The 20,839-nt window shown below is 47.4% G+C and overlaps 2 protein-coding genes across 3 annotated transcripts in view; both read right to left on the bottom strand.

The window, feature by feature from the left end:
• The window catches only part of NHEJ1 (non-homologous end joining factor 1), a 90,491-nt gene extending 78,687 nt beyond the window's left edge, over positions 1–11,804 (bottom strand). The window contains exons 1-4 of the mRNA XM_040228312.1: positions 11,665–11,804; positions 8,318–8,589; positions 7,185–7,397; positions 108–246 (exon numbers count right to left, since the gene is read on the bottom strand). Of these exons, the coding sequence (XP_040084246.1) occupies positions 108–246; positions 7,185–7,397; positions 8,318–8,494 (529 nt within the window). The 5' untranslated portion in view covers positions 8,495–8,589; positions 11,665–11,804. The remainder of the gene's footprint in view (positions 1–107; positions 247–7,184; positions 7,398–8,317; positions 8,590–11,664) is intronic.
• Positions 11,805–12,570: 766 nt separating this feature from the next.
• On the bottom strand, positions 12,571–18,843 carry SLC23A3 (solute carrier family 23 member 3). 2 transcript variants are annotated; one of them, XM_040228310.1, is made up of 12 exons: positions 18,677–18,843; positions 18,408–18,565; positions 18,176–18,303; positions 17,948–18,021; positions 17,423–17,604; positions 16,983–17,106; positions 16,698–16,812; positions 15,680–15,933; positions 15,075–15,180; positions 14,599–14,766; positions 13,497–13,592; positions 12,571–13,402 (listed from the first exon to the last, which is right to left on the bottom strand). In XM_040228310.1, the coding sequence occupies exons 1-12, from the start codon at positions 18,839–18,841 to the stop codon at positions 13,116–13,118; spliced, it is 1,857 nt and encodes a 618-aa protein (XP_040084244.1). In that variant the 5' UTR covers positions 18,842–18,843; the 3' UTR covers positions 12,571–13,115. The 2 variants fall into 2 exon arrangements, with proteins under 2 accessions (XP_040084244.1, XP_040084245.1); XM_040228311.1 differs by lacking the exon at positions 15,680–15,933 and having other exon boundaries at positions 16,698–16,743; positions 16,983–17,075; positions 18,206–18,303.
• Positions 18,844–20,839: the final 1,996 nt, after the last annotated feature.

The following is a 20,839-nucleotide window of genomic DNA, read 5'->3' as shown; positions in this document are numbered from 1 at the left end:
CCATGCGCCACAACTAGTGAGGGGCCCACACAGCAACAAAGATCCAGCACAGCCAAAAATAAACAAATGAAAAACCCCACATGATGTCTAAAAGAATGTCCTCTCACCTCGGCTGAGTGTAGCCCCACTCTCCTGGTAGTCCTGGATCTCTAGATCTTTCATATGAAGCAACGTTGTTAGGTCCCTCACCTGGCACTGCAATGCCAGACTCATGCCCACCAGAGGTCGAATCAAATGTTGGGAGACCTTCCATGGAAGAGATACTAATTAGTCAACAGATACACATTAAGTACTCCCTAAGGTATTCGGAAAAAATACTAAAAAAACAAATGTTTTCACAGGAATTTATATTTTTATAAGCAAGCAACATGTTTACATGAATGTAAACACAGATATAATAACTTAATAAGTATGTAAAAGAGGTCCAGGGATTTTCTTTGTGGCACAGATAAGAGGATGGGAAGAATAAAGGAGAGCACACATGAACAGATAACCTCAAGTCATGATGTAAAAAGAAGGCTGTGATACAGGTGATAAGAGGTAAGTGTGGACTCAACTCAGCAAAAATTTAGAGACAAAAGCAGAAGATCCAGGTAACCTTCAAGAAAGTGGATCCAGCTAAAACAGTATGCTGGCTGGAGTGTAACAGAAGACAAACAGCAGAAAGTAGAGAACTTTGAAAGTCAGATCAGACCCAGACACTAACTATGAGCCATTTCAGGGCTGATCAGTTCATTTCAGTCACTCAGTCATGTCCAACTCTTTGCAACCCCATGGACTGCAGCATGCCAGGCTTCCCTGTTCATCATCAACTCCTGGAGCTTGCTCAAGCTCATGTCCATTGAGTTGATGATGCCATCCAACCATCTCATCCTCTGTCACCCTCTTCTCCTCCTGCCTTCAATCTTTCCCAGCATCAGGGTCAGTTCTTCTGATCGGGTGGCCAAAGTATTGGAGTTTCAGCTTCAGAATCAGTCCTTCCAATGAATATTCAGGACTGATTTCCTTTAGGATTGACGGTTTGATCTCCTTGCAGTCCAAGGGACTCTCAAGAGTCTTCTCCAACACCAAAGTTCAAAATTCTTTGGCACTCAGTTTTCTTTATGGTCCAACTCTTACATCCACACATGACTGCTGGAAGAAACATAGCTTTGACTAGACAAACCTTTGTCAGCAAAGTAATGTCTCTGCTTTTTAATATCTAGGTTGGTCATAGCTTTTCTTTCAAGGAGCAAGCATCTTTTAATTTCTGCAGTCACCATCTGCAGTGATTTTGGAGCCCAAGAAAATAAGGTCTATTGCTGTTTCCATTGTTTCCCCATCTATTTGTCATGAAGTGATGGGACTGGATGCCATGATCTTAGCTTTTTGAATGTTCAGGGCTGATAACAGCCCACAATGAGGCCAGAGTTTCAATCTGTCCCCACAAATGCAGCAAAGTCTAAGATCATTGTTGTAACTGAAGCAAGCCAGTCACTGAAAGACCAGCCTAGGAAGGAATAAGCTAGCCTTCCACATGGCTTGCTCTTAACCAGAGGTAAAGAAGGATGCAAGCATGGCCATATGGCAATGCAGCGAGGGTGATGCTTATATGAGGCAAGAACACTGGAGTGGGTTGCCATTTCCTTCTCCAATGCATGAAAGTGAAAAATGAAAGTGAAGTCGCTCAGTCGTGTCCGACTCTTAGCGACCCCATGGACTGCAGCCTACCAGGCTCCTCCGTCCATGGGATTCTCCAGGCAAGAGTACTGGAGTGGGGTGCCATTGCCTTCTCCACTTATATGATAATGCATAGTTATACAGAATAACTATTCCATTCACCTACACAGGGTGTACAACAGCCAGTCAAAAAAAATAGCTAAATTCGATCATTTATGCCTGGGAAGTATCATGAAAGTTCCTTTCCTTTCCCTCAAGGAGAATTGTTTCTTTTAAGAGGCACAAAGAAGAAATGCCCTAGATCAGAGGTCAGCAAATTTTTTTCTATAAGGACAAGATGGTCAATATTTTCAGGTCTGTGGCCCATACAGTCCCTGCCACAATACTCAACTCAGCTGTTGTAGCAAGAAAACCACCATAAACAACATATAATAAACAGGGGTGGCTGGGTTCCAATATAACTTTACAAAAACAAGCAGCATGCCAGGTTTGCCCTGCTGACCACAGTATGCCAATCCCTGCCCGAGACCTGAACAGGAGAACTTTTAGACAAGACAGCCCACACAGGCTTGAAATGAAGAAAAAGTACTGAAGTGGCCAATAAGATGTACAAGCAAGACTCATGTGGACCAGGATCAGAAGTCTGAATTCTTCAGAATCTTCTGTGTGCATTTCCATTAATTTTCTAGTAAAACTTATTACTAAAGGCTTCAAGCATATCACAGCTCAAAGTGAGAGGAAGAGATCTTTCACTACAGACAGATTTCTAGAAGAGAAGACACGGTGTGTGATGCTGTGGGGGAGGTTAGGGGTTAATGGCAACAGCTTTTGTATCAGCACCAGGATTCAAGAAATCCAGGGTAACTGCAGCGTGGGAGGCCAGTAGTCAAGTCCAGCCATAGAGACCGGTCCCTGCTTTCTGTCACACAGCACACCCCAACCAGGTACTATCTCCCAGCTCAGTCCTTAGTATGAACTTAAACCTCCAGGCAGTACTGTTCAGAGTGTGGCAGAAGTCCTGCTTTTGGAAAATGTATCTGTTCCAGACTCAACCCTCTTTCCTAGGAATTGTTTTAAGTTTGGACCTTTTCAAGGGAGACCAGGAGGAAAAACAGGTGAATACTTATCTGAAAGCAAGTCAATGGTTGGTGGGCTGAATTGAAAATAACTGCCACTGCTAACTGAGCAGCATCACCATCTATTTGGTAGCAGCACTCAAATAATAGAAAGTCCTAAATTTAATAACCAACCTTTCTCTGGGAGTTACTTTCACAGCAATTCCTTTGAGTGGTAGTAAATAAAACAGCATGAAACATGATGGGAAACAGCTTTTAATCAATGCCATGTCTAATTAAATGTGGTGATTATTTCAATTATTGATAGGACTCCAATGTCTATATAGCGTTTTTTAAAAGCTTTTTATCATTGAGTATTTCAGCTTCTGAAATAATTTCACAGAGTTGGGTTACACCACTCTGAATCATTGGGGTATAACTCATTTCAACATTAGCTGAACCCTGTCTTAGATCAATTAATTAGAATAAGACATTGTGGCTGAAGCAATAGATTTCAAAGCAAATCCACAGACACTACAAGGAAAAACGCTGAAGTGCTGTAGGAGGCCAGGGACACTCCTCCCCCTTCATCTACGGACAGCAACATATGGAAAGATGCAGTTCAATAAGTCAATTCAATAAATACCTACCGGGTGTCGAATATGTGCTCTGACCCTGTGAGGCCTCTGCCCTTACAGAGCTCCCAACAGCTAAGGAAGTCAGGAAGTGTGGTGGATATAGAAGCAGGAGTTGCCAATCTTGTCTAGAGGAAAAGCTATTTATAATTTTCCCCAACGTCTTCAGATTTCCCATTGAAATGTTCATGAGTCAGAAGAGCAGGACAGCAGTTATCAATCCCAAGATGAAACACAGCATGCTTGAATTTAATGAAAAAAGCAGTAGACTGGGAATCAGATTAACATGCTACCCTGGTTCTAACTATACCTGGATGTGAAAATGACTTCATCCCCCAAGTACTCTCATGGTCCCTGTCTTTTTTAAAAAGAAAAATTGCAGAATTGGAATATTTGCTCTCATAGGTCCACTTTAATGCTAAAGCCAAGTAACGTGACACATATTCTCTTATCTAATCTTCACAACTCTGTAGTAAGGTCATGATTGGTATCTTCATTTTACAGATGAAGACACTGAGTCTCATAAAAACTTAGTAACTTATCCAAGCTGACACAAGTAGTCAAAGTGGAGTTAAGTTACAAGTTCAGGTCTGCTGGTTCCAAACCCTGTGCTCCTTCCACTATGGGGAAAAAAAAAAACAAACCTTTGGATGTGACTCCTGGGAATCATAAAATTGCCAAAGAGGTGACAAATTTGAAACTCAAAATATGGAATATCAGGAATTACATTAGGGCTTCCCTGGTGGCTCAGTGGTAAAGAATCCACCTGCCAATTCAGGAGAGACAGGTTTGATCCCTGATCCAGGAAGAACCTGGATACCTTGGAGCAACTAAGCCCATGTGCTGCAACTACTGAGCCTGTGCTTTAGAGCCCACGAGCCACAGCTGCTGAGGCCACGATGGCCTACAGCCCGTGCTCTGCAACAGGAGAAGCCACCGCGAAGAGAAGCCCACGCACCGCACCTAGAGAGTAGCGCCCGCTCACCGCAACCACGGAAAAGCCGGCACAGCGACAAAGACCCAGCGTGGCCAAAAGCAGAGAAATAAAATTATTTCCAAAAAAGAATTACACTGGGAAAAAAGATAACAACAAAACAGAATTAGATTCAATAATAGAAAGACTGAACAGTAGGAAGGAGTGGGTGATGAAAAGAGATTGGCCAGAAGGGGAAATGGGTTCTGTGTTAGAAAGCTTTATACCTCCCATAATATCTTGCAAAGATAGGAAAACTATTATCAACACATTACTAATGTGAATACACCATGTGGTAGAGGAGGTGGGGAAACTCCCTGTATGAAGAGGGAACCTCTCACTCCCTTGTATGATGAGGAGGAGTTATACTTAATCTCTCCAGAAGACAAGACGGCATTATGTTAGCGATTTATTAAAGATGCAAGTATTCCTTGATTCAGTTATTCCACTTCTAGGAATTTACTCACACATTTACACATAGAAAAAGTAAATACAAGGGTGTTTATTACATACAACAACAAAAGAATGGAAAGAGTTTAAGCGTCTACTGGCAGCAGATCAACTAAATACATGTTGATATATCCATTCATCAAAATGCTATGTGGCCATTAAAAAAATATTAAGGCAGGTCTTCTAAATGTATTACTGTGAATGATTTCCAAGTTCTAAAACTTGTGAAAAAAGCAAGGTACTGGACACTGTGAACAGCATGTTAACATTTGTGAAAATACATACATATCCAAAGATCTGATTCTGACTGTATATTCATATATATACGTATATTCATATATAAATGTATAGATACATACACACAAACATATATGTAGCTTTCCTTAAGAATTCACAAGAATGTGACAGCAGTAGTTGTTTTAGAAAAGGAAAATGAGGAACTGCGAAGGGAATAGAAAGTAGACCGATTTCTTAACGACATACCCTTAAATGCCATTTGACGTGTTTGCCTTTGGCATGAGTTACTCATTCAAAAAGAATTAAATAAGAGCTATGACAAGAATGAGTAACAAACAAAAATTATGACTGTGTGACCTCACAGACACATACAAGCCTGAAATAGAATCCACCTACATCCTTGCCCATGTCCACTGGTTCTAAATTTTCCCCTATAAAGCTTTCTCAGGTACAGGGGTTTCCCTGAGATGGCATTCTTCTTTTTTGAATAATATATCTTGAAGCATAATTATTAATAAATTGTTCTCCCCATGGCCAACCAAGACTCATTCAATTCTAAATACTGCTGCCTCTTTTTAAATTGCCACTCTCCAACTAGAGAAATTTGCCTAGGAGAGCCAAGTGTTCTTAACATATTACTTTCCATTATATTATCATTATGCAAGTATCCTTTACTGTATTCTTTTCAAAGAAATAACTATTAGAGCTCATAAGTTTCCAATGAGAACTGCCTCTCTAGTCTCACTTGTCTGCATTTCCAGGGCTGTGTGATACAAAATAAGAGTAGCTATTGGGAGGGCTTCCCCAAAGCTGCTCAAATGTGTTGGTGCCACAACAAGCATTATTGAGGGAACAGTGCCCCCTGGTGTTACTTAGAAAGAGGTACAGGAGTTTTAAACAAAAACAAATTCTATCTAAAGCAAGGTGGAAATTTTGATAAACTCAACTAAAATCAACAAATGTGAGTGATTATTACCTGCTAAGCCTGGGATTTCTTTGGAGGGAATGATGCTAAAGCTGAAACTCCAGTACTCTGGCCACCTCATGCGAAGAGTTGACTCATTGGAAAAGACTCTGATGCTGGGAGGGATCGGGGTCAGGAGGAGAAGGGGACGACAGAGGATGAGGTGGCTGGATGGCATCACTGACTCAATGGACATGAGTCTGAGTGAACTCCGGGAGTTGGTGATGGACAGGGAGGCCTGGCGTGCTGCAATACATGGGGTCGCAAAGAGTCGGACACGACTGAGCGACTGAACTGAACTGAACTGAAACCCCTGCTTAAAGTTTTTCAATGAATCCCTGTTGCCTTTGGGATCAAATCCAAACTCATCAGAATCTTTCAAGATCTGGCCATTGTTTACCTCTTTTCTCACAACTTTCTGCAATCATGAAGTTCCCCCACTTGCCCCACACTTACTACACCTCCACTCCTCTCAAAATGCACTCTTGCCTAGAATGATTTTTTCATTTTCTCCAATTAGTTCCTACTTATCTTCAAAATTCAGCTCAGAAGATCTTTTCAAAAATGTTTTCCAGATTTCTCAATCATCCTGAGCTTATCTTGATCAACGTATATACCATCCTTTATCCTGCTTTCTGTCTGTCTTCTCATTAGATTATGAATCCAGGAATAGGCTAAAGTAAAGAGAAGTGAAGTCATTCAGTTGTGTCCAACTCTGCAACCCCAAGGACTGTAGCCTACCAGGCTCCTCCGTCCATGGGATCTTCCAGGCAAGAGTACTGGAGTGGTTGCCATTTCCTTCTCCAGGGGATCTTCCTGACCCAGGGATCGAACCCAGGTCTCCCGCATTGTAGGCAGACGCTTTACTGTCTGAGCCACCAATAGGCTATATTGTTTTAAATCTGAACACCCAACAATTAGCCCACAGTAGATGCTTAATAAATGTTCAATAAATCAAGTAATGACTAAAGATACCCAGTCAAGCATGTAGACCCAAACTCTGCTCCTTTTATAAAGAAAGGAATACCAGTCAAGAAACCTTTATGCCTTCTTTCTAGTTAAGAAAAGTTTTCTAATTGGAGAAGAATTTCAAATGGGGTTTACAAATAAAAAGAAAAGAAAAGAGAGTACCAAAAGCTTCATATGAGAAGCTTTGAGAAGAAGGAGCAGCTGGCACCCCTTTCCCTACCCCATGTTCAAACTGCACTTACCAGTGAAGGGCTAGCTAGGATGCAGTGGAAATTCCAATAGAATGGGAGGCCAGAAAGCTCACTCCGCACCCGTAGTATCAGTGCCTCTTCCACATGATCACAGGAGAATGTAGCCGTGCCAGGGCAAGAAGCATCCTTCAACAACGGGCGAAGCAGATCATCCAAATGACAAAGAAAAGCCTCGGGAGGAGCAGTCAGGCGCTTGTTCAGCTCCTAAAAAGACAGCAGGGTTTGTACAGAGTGAGAATGCTAAAAGGAAATTGACTCCCTTGTACACACATGCTAAGTCACTTCAGTCATGTTCAACTCTGTGTGACCCCACATACTGCAGCCCGCCAGGCTCCTCTGTCCATGGGACTTCCCAGGCAAGAATACTGGAGTGGGGTGCCTTCCCTTCCTCCAGGGGGCCTTCCCATTTCAGGGAATGAACCCAAGTCTCTTACGTCTCCTGCACTGGCAGGCAGGGTCTTTACCACTAGTGCCACCTGGGACTCTCATAGGTAACAGCAAAGGAAAGCTCTGGTTAACAGGAAGACAGTGGGCAGGGGACTCCCCTGGTGGTCTAGTGGGTTAAGAATCCACCTTGTAATGCAGGGTATGCGGGTTCAATCCCTGGTTCGGGAAGATCCAGAACCTTGAGGGGCGAGTGAAGGGCCCGTGCTGAGGGGCAACTAAGCCCGTGTGCAGAAACCGCTGAGCCGGTGCACTCTGGAGCCCACACACCGCAACTAGAGAAGAAGTCCTCAAGCCAGAATGAAAGATCCTACATGTCACAACTAAGACCCGATGCAGCCATGTAAATGAAGACATATTTTTAAAAGAGAAGATAGTAGGCAGAAGAGGAAGGGGAGGGAAAATAAAAACATCAGAACAGGAAAGAAGAAAACAATTCTGGCCTACACAGTTCTTCCTTCTCCTGAATATACTACAGAAATATACCCACACCCATATGGAAAGATCCCAGGGTTAGAGGCGGAAGTGCAGAACACTGGTGGCAATTGTTTTATCCTGATTTGACCTTCCTTGGCAACCTACAGGCCAACAAGCTGGGGGATGGTAATGTTTTCCTGACTTTCACTAGGGAAGAAATTATGTCCCCTGCCACCCACAGCAGTACTTCTCTTCACACTTACCTTGGCTCGCTGGCTGATCACACTAGTGCCCACTTGTTCATGCCACACCTGTTGAAGATCTGAAACCAGCAAGGCATAGCCCTGCCTGGTGATATACACCTTGGCCAGGAGGGAGTTCTCAGCAAGCTGTAGCCATGCCCATGGCTGCATCAGCAGGCCTTGCTCCAGTTCCTCCATCCGCAGCAGAGTCTTAATTTAGCAAAGTGCCTCCAGGGTCCTGCAGGTCTGACACCACTCAAACAGTTCTGTATCAAATATGCTTCGTGAAAATCCTAAGAAAACAAAAGGAATGGATTTACTTTCTTCCCCCTCTCCTCCACCCTCCTGGTATGTAATAAGCTGAGCATCAATCTTACTACCTCCTATCACTAAAATTCTATCTAGAATTTTGATGGGTTTTTTTTCTCATATTAAATTCCTAGAGGACGTAAAATATCTCCTTCTTCTATGGCATTTAAGCCTCAATAAATGGGTACTAGAATTTCTGCTTTCCAATGGTAAAACTGTGGAAACCTACACCATTTTAACCCACAGGAAAAATGATCAAACTGCCTGTAAAGTAGCCATAGTTACTGAACATCTGTTAGGTTGAGGCTACACATTTAGTTATTGAAGTGGAAAGGTTGGCTTCCAGGATGTTCAGCAGGGCATGATATTATTGATAGCAGTGATAAAGATCGCATCTTTATCACATTCCTAATAAATATGTCAGTGCTATCCTTTCCCAGAATTCCTAAAAGAGAAGAAATTGTTCTTTTTTATAAAACATCATAAGTGTCATAAGCAGGAAACTCGAATTATTTGATCATTATCTAAAAACAAAACTCTAGAAGCTCTCAGAATTTTAAATATGTGTGTGTGTGTGTGTGTGTGTGTGTGTTTAGTTGCTCAGTCGTGTCTGACTCTTTTCGACCCTATGGACTGACTGTAGCCTGCCAGGCTCCTCTGTCCATGGGGATTCTCCAGGCAAGAATACTAGAGATGTGCATATTCACTATACATATATATATATTCCATAAATTACTGTATGCATATATATACACACTTATATGTCCTCTAAATACATTTTTCCCTAAATATAGATACATTCTCTAAGACAGGGATTCTTAATCTAGAGTCAATGCATGTAAGTTCTCTGGAATTATAAGCGAACTTTGTGCATACATGCATATACCCATTTGGAGGGAAGAGGTCCACAGTTATGGTCAAATAAAGAGCTAATAACTCCATGTCCAGAAGCAAAGAGAAAAGCCCCAACTCCATTTCAAGAAGACCCTGAATGACTAAGAAGTAAATATAAGATACAGAGCATAGCAAAGGTAGAGACCATGAAATAACTCCACTTCCCTCATCGCCTACCTCCCTACCCAAGGCACTGCCATCAATATCATGCGCTGCTGAACATCCTGGAAGCCAGCCTTTCCACTTCAATAACTAAATGTATAGCCTCAACCTAACAGATGTTCAGTAACTGTGGCTACTTTACAGGCAGTTTGATCATTTTTCCTGTGGGTTAAAAAAAGTGATATAATGAAAGTCTATAAATACAAACTGAAGTTGGGGGAGGCAGATCTTTAAGAATATAAAGAAAACAATGAAAATCCTTGGATTTCATTAATATGGTTAACATGGCTCCATTCTTCCAGTCATTTTCATCTCAATCTAAGCCATTATTCTTCCAACCATAACCTAGTGCAGCCTTGTAACATAATTTGTACAGTCACTAGGCAGGTGAAATAGAAATGCATATATTGTGACTTTTATCTGCAGCCTCAAAACCTTCTGTCTGGAGGATGGTATTTCAGTCACAGTTCCCCTGCTATTCCTACTCGGAGGAGAAGATCTGGGAATAATGAAGCCAGTCCTCACCAGACCAGAGTCCCACTTTGCCCAAGATCACAAACCTCAAGTATGTCACAGACAGCAAGTCACCAAGCCCTTCTCTCCTTTCTAGGCACACCCCAGTGTGCACTCTCAGTCACCAAAATTGGGCTGATCATCTGAGCCTGTCACTTTAGAAAGCCTGGATGCTCAAGACCCTCACACTGTATGGTGTTTTGTGGGCGGGGGAGGAGTTTAAAATGCAGCTGGGGGGGTCAACAAGCCCCCCAAAAAGGTTTGAGAAATTCAGCACCACACCTAGAGTAAGCTGCTCCCACCACACACGTCCAGTTCTGAGGCCTCTATATCTCAGCTTTTTCTTATTTCCTTCTAGGATGATTTCACATTAACCAGATTCACCCGTTTATTATTCTTTCTTTTTCTTCTAATAATTTTTTATTGAAGTATAGCTGATTTACAATATTATATTAGCTTCAAGTGTGGTGGTGGTGGTTTAGTTGCTAAGTCGTGTCCGACTCTTGCGACCCCAGGGTCTGTAGCCTGCCAGCCTCCTCTGTCCACGGGATTCTCCCGGCAAGAATACTGGAGTGGGTTGCTATTTCCTTCTCCAGGGGATCCTCCCGACCCAGGAGTCGAACCCGGGTCTCCAGCATTGCAGGTAGATTCTTTACCTACTGAGCTATGCTGCTGCTGTTAAGTTGCTTCAGTCGTGTCCGACTCTGTGCGACCCCATAGACGGCAGCCCACCAGGCTCCCCCGTCCCTGGGATTCTCCAGGCAAGAACACTGGAGTGGGTTGCCATTTCCTTCTCCGATGCATAAAAGTGAAAAGTGAAAGTGAAGTCGCTCAGTCGTGTCACTGAGCTATGAGGGAAGTCAAATGTACACCTGTTATAACTACTGAATGAAGGGAGGGGAAGTGCGGAGGGCCAACAGCGGAGTGAGGCTGCCTAAAGCGGGTCGGAACGAGCCCTCTAGGCGCAGTTCCTCTGCCATCCTGCAGAGGGAAGCAGAACGCCAACGACCGTCCGGGCTAGACTCTGCCCCGCCTCACCCCTCTGGGAGAGGGCGGACCCTCCCTCCCTTTACCACAGCCCCACCCCAGGAGCCCCGCCTGGTGGCAGCCAGTTTCCATTCGCCCTCTCTAGAAAGGCCTTCCAGTCCGTGTTTCTATTTTTACAGAGCCGGCTGCTTGAGGCGCGGCTCCAGACTCCCCAAGGGGCAACAAGGCCAAAAACCGGCTGCTTCATCGCAGCAAGTTGTCGGCTGGGAGTACCTCCACAAACCCCGCCCCGCGGCCGGGAGGCGAGCTGCGCACGCGCGGCCCCCCCCACCCCTCCGCCCATCCCCGGAGGCCTGGCCCAGAACCTTGGCCGCGCGCGGGTCCCTCCTGGCAGGACACTTGGGGGGAGGAGGCGCTATTGCCAGGACCAGCCCGCAGGGCCCGAGAAGTCTTTCGCTGCCTAGCCCCGGCCCTGGCCCGGATTAGAGCTCGACCCCACCTACCGTGAGCGGCCGAGAGAGCTCTCACCCTCCCCGCGGCAGGCTGGCCCGCCCGCGCCAACGAAAAGGCCTAGAGTAGAAGCATTTCCCACCCCGACTACAGGGAGGTGGGGTCTTGGGACACTGGGGCGGAGCCCAGGCCTGATGTGGGCGGGGCATCTGGGCCCTGGGAGCTGATAACTGGAGTGCTCGGAGCCGGAGGGATAAAGGCGCACTTTAGAGGCGCCCTGCGTCCCTGGAGGCTCAGATAGTAAAAAATTCGCCTGCAGTGCGGGAGACCAGGGTTGGGAAGATGCATCCCCTGGAGGAGGGCATGGCAACCGACTGCTGTATCCTTGCCTGGAGAATCCCCATGGACAGAGGAGCCTGGCTGGATACAGTCCATAGGGTCGCAAAGAATCGGACACGACTGAGCGACTAAGCTCAGCACAGCAGAGTAGAAAGAATGCCAGACGAAATGCAGGGAAAAGGACCACGAATTTGAATTTGTTGAAAAACCGAAAGTCAAATTTCCCTACCCTACGTGTCTTTTTTGTTGTTTTATTTTTAAATAAAATGAGGGGATTGAAAGTCGCTAGATATTCTCTCTTGGGTCCCACCAGCACTCTGGTTGTTTAACAGATGAGTCTCCCAGGCATACCTCCCCTGGTCTGACCTTGTCTTGTACCTTCCTGCCTCCTTTCTCCCTCCATCCACCACCATACGTATGCTCCATCACCAATCCAACTCATCTTGTACCTTGTGTAACTTACAGTTTTGCTCCATCTGGACACCCAAGTCTGAAAAATTCTCCTCATCCATGTTCCACAACCCAAAGTCCTCCTGTTAAGGCCAGCCCCAGTGCTGCTTCTATGTAAAGTCTTTCCCACTATCCCCAATCAGAATTCATTGTTTCTTACTCTTTGCTCCCATAGCATTCTTTTAATCTTTATTGAAGACTGACTTCCACTTTGGATTTTAGTTAGTAATTACACGTTTTTTATTGTTGTTGTTTTTTTGATGCACCACGAAGCTTACCGGATCTTAGTAGTTCCCCAACCAGGGATCGAATCCACACCCCTTGCACTGGAAGCTTGGACTGCCAGGGAAGTCCAGTAATTACATGTCTTTTTAAATCATAAGTATTTGAGAGGGGAGGGACCCTGTCTTATCCATATCTGTATTTCCAGGACCTTACACATAGGAGATAATAAATATCAGTTAAGTGAATGCTAGGGTTCGAGTATAGATCGTTCACAGGCAAAATATCACTCATTCATTCACAGCCCCTGCTCTGGAACAGGCCTAACTAAGAAAGGAAAAGGCAGACACACCTATTGGGAAGGGAGATTTTTGGGGGGCCCATGTGAGACACACACACACATCCTCTCCCCGGGAAAAAGTGGAGCCTGTGATCTGGTTCTCCAGCAAGCTGGGAGGTAGGACTAAACTAACTAGAGTAGGAGTCCTGGTAATTACTGGGACTGTCCTCTGCTAGGCTGAGGGCACTGGTCCCCAAAGTCAGGCAGCAAGTCAGCTGTCTCTCCGGGCTCAGAGGGCCCTCTTTCCTCATTCCCAGAGTCTTGGGGCAGCGGGCAGAGGCAACGGAGGGGTTGGGGAATGCAGGGACACAGGTTTTGGATGGAGAAAGGAAGCTCGTACTCTTTATCTGCCTTCTCCCTGGACTTCTGAGGCATCGGAGCCTCTCGGGCAGTAAATGGAGGTGGCAGCCCTTGCCCTAGGCCTCGCTCAAGCCGTGTGCCTGCAAAAGACAAAGTGGTCAGGACATTGCCCAACCCAGGGAGTGATGACTTCCTGGCCGCTCCCCAGTCTGCTGGGGCCTCGCCTCAACTTACCAGAAATGGTGTTCTCTAGGAGGAAGCCCAAGAGTCCCGCCAGGAAGATGGGCTCTGTGAGCAATGAGCGCAGTAGCACATCCAACGGGCTCCAGCCTACAAGGAGTTGGGACCAGGCAGGAGGGGGACTCTGACACTATGCAAAACCAAGGGTCTAATACTTCCCACCTAAGCTTAAGTACTGGATGGAGGGCATATCTTTCTGAATTGTTCTATCTCTCCCTCCCCACTTTGTCCCTCTGCTCTCTATTTCCCACACCCAGCCCTTCCCACAGGACCCCTGCTTAACACCCTGTCTTCTGAGCATCCACGTGCCCTCCAGATATGCTTTGATCATTCCAGGCTCCCTGTCTTTGGAAAGTTTGGTATTAAAATCCCCAACTTTATTTCCTCCTTCTCACCTTTTATGCTCTAGCCTGAGTGCCTCAACCTCAGTACTACTGACATTTGGACCAGATAATTCTCTGTTTGAGAGAGGCTGTTCTGGGCACTATAGAATGTTTAACAGCATCTTTCTACCCATTAAATGCAAATAACCTCTAATGCAAGTAACCTCTCCCCTGCTTATAACAACCAAAAATGTCTCCAGACACTGCCAAATGTTCTCTGTGGGATAAAACCGTCCTCAGTTAAAATCACTGCTGTTTGCTAAGCTGAGCTAACAAACTAAGTTATTTGCTGCTCCAGGAGCATATGCTATGACTTCCTATTTCAGCATTGTTTACTGTGGTTCCTCTGCCAGGAATGAACTTCTCACCAAATACGTTTCAATTTTACCATCCTTCGAGACCAGCTCAATGTTACTTTCTCCATAAAAGTTATCGGGATCATCTCCAACAGAAGCATCACAGCTCTTTATCTGAACCTTTCTAGTTACATTTCTACACATCTTATCTCTTTTACTAGACTGTAAATCTATAGGCACCTTTGTATCCCAGGGAAGCTAGCATGGTGTTCAGTAAATATTTGCTAAACAAACGGACAGACTATTTATCCCCAAGCCCAGAGAAGGGTGTGGGGCCTGGAGTCCAGAGAAACTCAAGCCTTGAGCCCTTGATTGCCCACTGCCAGGCAACTCCTCTTTCCCTCCCCTTCCTCCCACCTGTGCTCAGTAGGACTGGCGCTTCCCGAAACCACCTCGGCAGCAACAGGGCCGTGAAGATGGAGAAGCCAACAATGAAGACATTCCGCCCAGAGTCAATGTCAGCCAAGTGGAAGCTGGAGAATCCACTAGACAGAACCATTGCCTGGGTCACTCCCAGCATCCCACCTGTGCCGTACGGAAGTAATCAAAGAGGTTGGGAGAGGGCTGGCACAGCAGAGTACTTACTATAGGGCGGGGCAGGTTGTGATGGGCAGAGACCACCAAAAAGCCCAGGAGCCCAGGAGCCCAGTCAGGAAGCCAAGATGTGGCTGAGAAAATGCGGGCAGCTGCCACATACTCACAGCCATATACTAGGGAGGCTTCTCAGAAAGAAAGGGTGTCGACCACAAGCAACCAGTTGGGCCCTGCTGGGGGATCCTGGTTCAATACTAGTGCTACTGAGACATCCACTCACCAAGCACAGGCCCACTCACCAAGCATAGGCAGCGGGATGTTGATGAGGAGCTGGGCTAGCCTTGGGGAGAGCCCCAGCGCCACGCAGAACAGCCCCACCAAGTGGGCCACTCGCCGAGGTCCAGCCTACGTGATGAAGAGACACTGGAACACACCTCCTCGACCACTCAAGCTTTTTGCTTGGCCAACCCCATCTCATCCTTTGGATCCCAACTCAAATGTTACTCTCCCAAGAAGCATCCTAAAGGGATCTCTCTTACTCAACCCCCTTCCCATCCCCTGCTTTGTTTTCTTAATAGCACTTATCACTTTTGGAAAGTATCTTATTTGCTTTTCTCCTAACGCGTCCGCCTCTCTCTCTCTTAAAGTCCTCAAGAGAACAGGGACTTCATCTGACTCCTTCCTCTCTAGAACCTCAGCCCTGGTACAAACGCCTGAGGCACAGAAGGAGCTCAGTAGTGACTTAGTGTCTCCCTCACACTCCTAGTCCCCACCACTTCTAGGCACCTCTCTCAATGAGACGGCTGCTGTGAAGAGCCCGACAGAGGGCTGGGCGCAGCAAGCCATCAGTTCCCTTCTCTCTCTTGCACCTCCGGTTCCTCTCCCCATACCCCTGTTCACATACCTGGAGAAGACCCACTGTGCCCACGTTGGGGAAACTGGATGCAGTGCCCATGGGGCTTCCCAACAGCCCAGCCAGCACACTGCCCAGTCCCTCCAGGCTCAGCCCTCGGCTACAGGCATGCGGAGGTGGAGAAGGCAAATGCAGCAGCTGGCCACAGAGGGCATAGCAGCCCAGGGAGCTGGTGGAGGCTGCCAAGGCCATGGAGATGCCTGCAGCCAGAGCCCTGGGTGTCAGCAAGGGCCAGTCCCACTCAGCTGGGGAGGGAGAAGGAGCCACTTTGGGGCCAGACTCAAGTCTGAAGCATCCCCCTGCCTGCAAAAGCCTGTGACACAGGAAGCCTAAAATCCCCGTTGTCTTTGAAGATAATGTCTTGAGACAAAACCATCAAACTCAAGGTAAAAACCCATCCCTTTACTGCAATCTACAAGGTCCCTTTGGTCTGACCCTTACCTCTTTCTCTAGCCTCATTTACAACCACACTCTTCATCATTTCTTTCTCTCCAGATACGCTGGCCTTGCTTCAGGCCTTTGTACTTGCTGTGCTGCTGGCCACCACAGGGCCTTTGCATATGCTGTTCTCGCCACCTAGAATGCTCTTGTCTCTTGCCTTTCCCTAATAAGCTCCTACTTATCTCTCATATGTCAGCTCAGTGATCACTTCCTCAAGAATGCCTTTCCTGGGAAATCTCTAGTAGTCCAGTGGTTAGGGCTCCATCTCTCACTGCTGAGGGCCCAGGTTCGATCCCTGGACGGGGAACTAAGATCTCACAAGCTGTGTGGCATGGTCAAAAAATAATAAAAATAAAAACCATTTAAAAAAGAATGCCTTTCCTAACCTCTCCAATAAAGTCAGATTTTTTCCCATTGTAAACCTTCATCATACAAGGTACATGTCCTTTGCTGTATTTACTACATGCAATTCTACGTTCACTTAGGTAACTATTGAATTAGTATCTGTATTCCCTGACATATTATAAGCTTCCTGAGTGCAGGTTCTGTGTTCTAGGAGAAAGCCTACCTGGATGAGGCAGCCAAAACCATGGTGCCTCGGTGGGGGCAGACAACTCCCCAGGGATGATGCTGAGACCCAGAAGGGCAGAGACAATCCACACACAGGCCACTGGGATCAGCACCTGAGGGACAAGTCTCAGAAAGACTCAGAAAGGGGTCTTCTGGGGAAGACCCCTCCCCCAGAACCTTCCAACCTTCTTAAAGGGGTAAGCAACAACCAAGTAGGGGCCAAGTGAGCAATCCATGCCAGCCCTCCTAACTCCAACTGCCCCCCGCCCAAACCCCCACATACCGAGAGGAGCCTGAAGGCCAGGATGTGAGTATGGGTTGAAGAGGTTGAAGCTGGCCTCCAGGGGCGTGGGGGTAGCAGGCAGGAGCCCAGGTGCTGAGAACAGACCACCATGAGCACAATCAGCCTAGAAAGGGGAAAGGGCTTTAGGGGCAAGAGGAAGCTTACCCCTGAGGCAAGGAGTGGAGATGGGAGGGGCAGAATACCACGAAAGGGGGTTCCAGAGAAGAATGCCCCCATGGAGAGGGAAGGAGGGCACCTTGGGGGTCAGTGGGAGACAGGTACAAGTCAAGGTGACCAGTGAATCCAGTAAAAGTCTTGGATTCCAAACCCACAAGTGTTATCCCTGCTGAGACAGCTGCTGGACTGGTAGAGTAGCAGCTCTCCCCTCCCCCTGCTCCCACACAACCCACCAGGCATCACGCCTCTCAGGACTTACGTACAGCGATGCCAGGCCCCAGTGAGTGGAGCAGAGCAGAGCTACTTCCCTGTAGACAGAGAGCCCTGCCACAACAAGGCTGGGGGCCAGCACTAGGGGCCCACAGCGGGGGAACAAGTGGCCAGGACCCCCCAACAGCCCCAGAGTGGCCTGCAGCAGCCCAGAGACCACCACAGCCCCGGACACCTGGTGGAGAGGAGGAAAGGACAAAGAGCAAACATTCTCCTTTATCAAGATGACCTCAGCCTGGACTTCTTAACTAATTCCAGGGAGTTCGCTGGAATCCTAGTGGTTAGGATTCCAGGCTTTCACTTCCATGGACCAGGTTCAGTCCCTGGTTGGGAAATTGAGATCCCACAAGCTGCATGATGTGGGAAAAACAACAAAAAAAAAACAATTCCAGGAGGGTTCCCCACCACCACCTCTTTCCCCAGAGCATCTCAGTTCCTACAAAATGGAACCAAGAACCTCCCCAACCCCAGGAGCATTCTTAGTCCAGCCCTACCCCTCCACATCCCCAAGCACGTACCTCTCGGATAGAAGTGTTCCAGAGCTCCAAGCCATGGCAGCCAGGCCCCTCACAGAGGTGCAGGACAAGGGAGGCTGGGAGATGTTGGGGGCGTGGAGAGGAGAGATGGAAACAGGATGGAGACCCATTGCTCTACAGTTCTGGCTGGCGCCTGGCCCTCTCATCATTGCCCCATCTCAACCCTGCACCCAAGTCCACCTGTGTGCTCAGAGGAGCACTCAACCCCACCCTCGGCCTGTGCTCTTGCTCTGTGCTCACAGTTTCCAGGTGTCCGGAGAGCCAGAGGTAACTTCTGACTGGTCAGCACCAAGGCGGGGATAAGAAACTGTAAGGACGGAGCCTGGACAAGAGGCAGCCTGAAGGAACAGCAGGTCTGGTAACGTGGGGCAGTCCCCAGCCTCCCTGAGCCTCACCTCCCCTCTGGGACCCTGTCACCTTCTCTTCAGGGAGTTCTTCTCACCTGCTGCCCATCCAAGTTTGCAGGGAGGTAGACACACCACATGCAAAGAGGCTGGAAGCCAGGAGCTGGGCAGGGGAGAAAGAGAGTCCTCCTGCTGGGAGACTTTGAAGCAGGAGCAGGTGGGAGGCGCAGAGCAGAGAAGCCAACACCAAGATATGCTGCGGGCGATTAGGCAGAAATACGTATTTCCAGAGGGTTTCTCATGCCACACCTACACCCTCCAAACACCCTCTTCAGCCAGCAGAATCCCAGGCACCTCTGCCTCCTACCTGCAGAGCCAGAAGACAGCTGAGGCCCCAGGGAGGAGGCCCACACAGAGAGGCCCAAGAGTGAGAGGGGGGATTTTGGACATCGGGTGGCCGTGGCAGGGGAGCCAGGGTGCCCTGGGAACCCACAGACTGGAGCTGTATGGCGTTGGGCGGTGACTGGCTCATGCTCCCTGCCTTCTGTCTTGTCCTGGCCACCCTGGGCCAGAGTTAAGTAGGGAGAGAGAGAGAGAGAAAGAGGTCAGAGTTTGTGTGAAGTTAACTGCCTGGAGCGGTGAGGGGGCGGGAGTGTCAATGAAGCAGAGCGAAGAGATGAGGGGTTTGGGGAAGGACGCAGCCCTTTCACCTTTGCCCAGCTCTTGTGCAAATTCCATCACCCATTAACCTGGGAACCAAGTTCTGAGTCCCTCCCCCTCCCAAGAATCTCCATCTGGGTCTCCTGTCCCAGGACAGGAGTGGTGGGGAGGAAACCCCCCCTAGCATAGCCAGGGCAAGTTTGATAGACTGTACTGCCTCCTCACCACTGCCATTTGGAACATCGAAATTACACAGTAGTTCTCAAGCCTTTTAGGGTCAAGCCCCCAGACTACCTCAAGAGGAAACATCCCTTCGTCATGTATAACAACTGTGATCACAACTCTGTATACAATGTCCTCATTGTAATATAAAGAAGAAATCAAAGTGATTTATTTTTAAAATATTTATTTGGCTGCTCCAGTCCTAATTGGGGAAGCAGAATCCTCAGTCCTTGCTGCAGCATGCGAGATCTTTAGCTGTGGCGTGCAAACTCTTTATGTTGTGGCATGTGGGATCCAGTTCCCCTGACCAGGGATGAAACCCAGGCCCCCTGCATCAGGAGCATGGATTCCTAACCATGGGACCACCAGGAAAGCCCTCAAAGTAATTTATAATGACTTATTTCACCGTGGGAAAGCTTGGGTCCAACTAAACTGGAAGACAGTGAAGTAGCCCAGTGCCCACCCCTCATGTGGAATTGCCATGGATGCGGCAGCTACAATCCCAACTGATACTGGTGCTTCCCTGATGACATGTGTACCACTGGCAGGGCTGCCATTCGTGACCCAATGTTCCAAAAGAGTGAACAGGTTCTTCGTAAAGTGCTGAACAAAGCGTAGATTTAATGTACACAGAGATGCATTCCTGGGAAACAGAGTCTTTCCAAATGGGCAAAATTTTGTGTTTACATGCTTAGAGAAAATAAGTACTTCCAGGCTCAGATAACAGTCATACATGATGTCCACCCAGTCATTCAAAAGTTGCCTCGGGAATTCTTCATAAGAAGGGAATTCTCAAGCCTTTCTGGATGTGTAGCTTCTTATATAGGCTGACTAAGTGCCAGAAAGTCCCATACCTTCAAATTTTTGTCAACCAAAAAATGCCCCATACATTTCCAAGATGCCCCCTAGGTGGCAGTACCACCCCTACTGTGTATCTTCCTCTGTGGTACCAAATCATCATGGTTCAGCTGGCTGCTCTTCTTCCAGTGATAACCCAGCCTTGGTCTTCTCTTTGGTGGTGGTTGTCACTAAATTGTGTCTGACTCTTGTGACCCCATGGACTGTAGCCCACCAGGCTTCTCTGCCCATGGGATTTCCCAGGCAAGAATACTGGAGTGGGTTGTCATTTCCTTCTCCAAGGTATCCTCCCAATCCAGGGATTGAACAGAGTCTCCTGCATCGCAAGCGGATTCTTTACCTGCTAAGCCACCACGGAAGCCTTTACAGTAATTACTACCATTTGTCAGCCCAGAAAGGAAGTCAGGAGACAAAGTGTCCTTGGGCTTGCCCTCAAGGAGCTCACGGGGCTCTGCTGGATACGCTCTCCATGAGATGGCCTTGGGATCCACAAAGATGGTGCTCACTCAGAACTTGTGACAAACAGGGCGACCCCTAGGCACAGCACAGTCACCATCTATGCCCCACTGCACCAGAGTCAAGGAGTGTTAGGGGCCCCAGGGTGCTGGGAGCAGGAAAGAGGGAGCAGCTTGATATGAGAACCTATGACCATCAAAGAAGAAGGACGTTCAGGAATGGGACTCATAGAGAATGAGCAGCAGGATGATAGGATCAGGGAGTAGGGAGGCTGAGAAAGAAGATCTGGGCAGGAGAGTTCTTTGAGGGCTGCTGCAGAAGGAAGAGTCCAGGC

This window comes from Oryx dammah, unplaced genomic scaffold (assembly GCF_014754425.2).
Source record: "Oryx dammah isolate SB20612 unplaced genomic scaffold, SCBI_Odam_1.1 HiC_scaffold_27, whole genome shotgun sequence".
NCBI lineage: Eukaryota > Metazoa > Chordata > Mammalia > Artiodactyla > Bovidae > Oryx > Oryx dammah.
This window is presented reverse-complemented; position numbering and strand designations above follow the sequence as displayed.

Excerpts from the sequence above, each read along its gene's own strand:
- SLC23A3 (XM_040228310.1), bottom strand. The coding sequence starts at position 18,841 with ATGAGCCAGTCACCGCCCAACGCCATACAGCTCCAGTCTGTGGGTTCC. Across the intron at positions 18,304-18,407 it reads CAAACTTGGATGGGCAGCAG|GCTGCCTCTTGTCCAGGCTC; the intron begins GTGAGAAGAACT and ends CTGTTCCTTCAG. Across the intron at positions 16,813-16,982 it reads TGGCCTTCAGGCTCCTCTCG|GTGCTGATCCCAGTGGCCTG; the intron begins GTATGTGGGGGT and ends CTTGTCCCTCAG.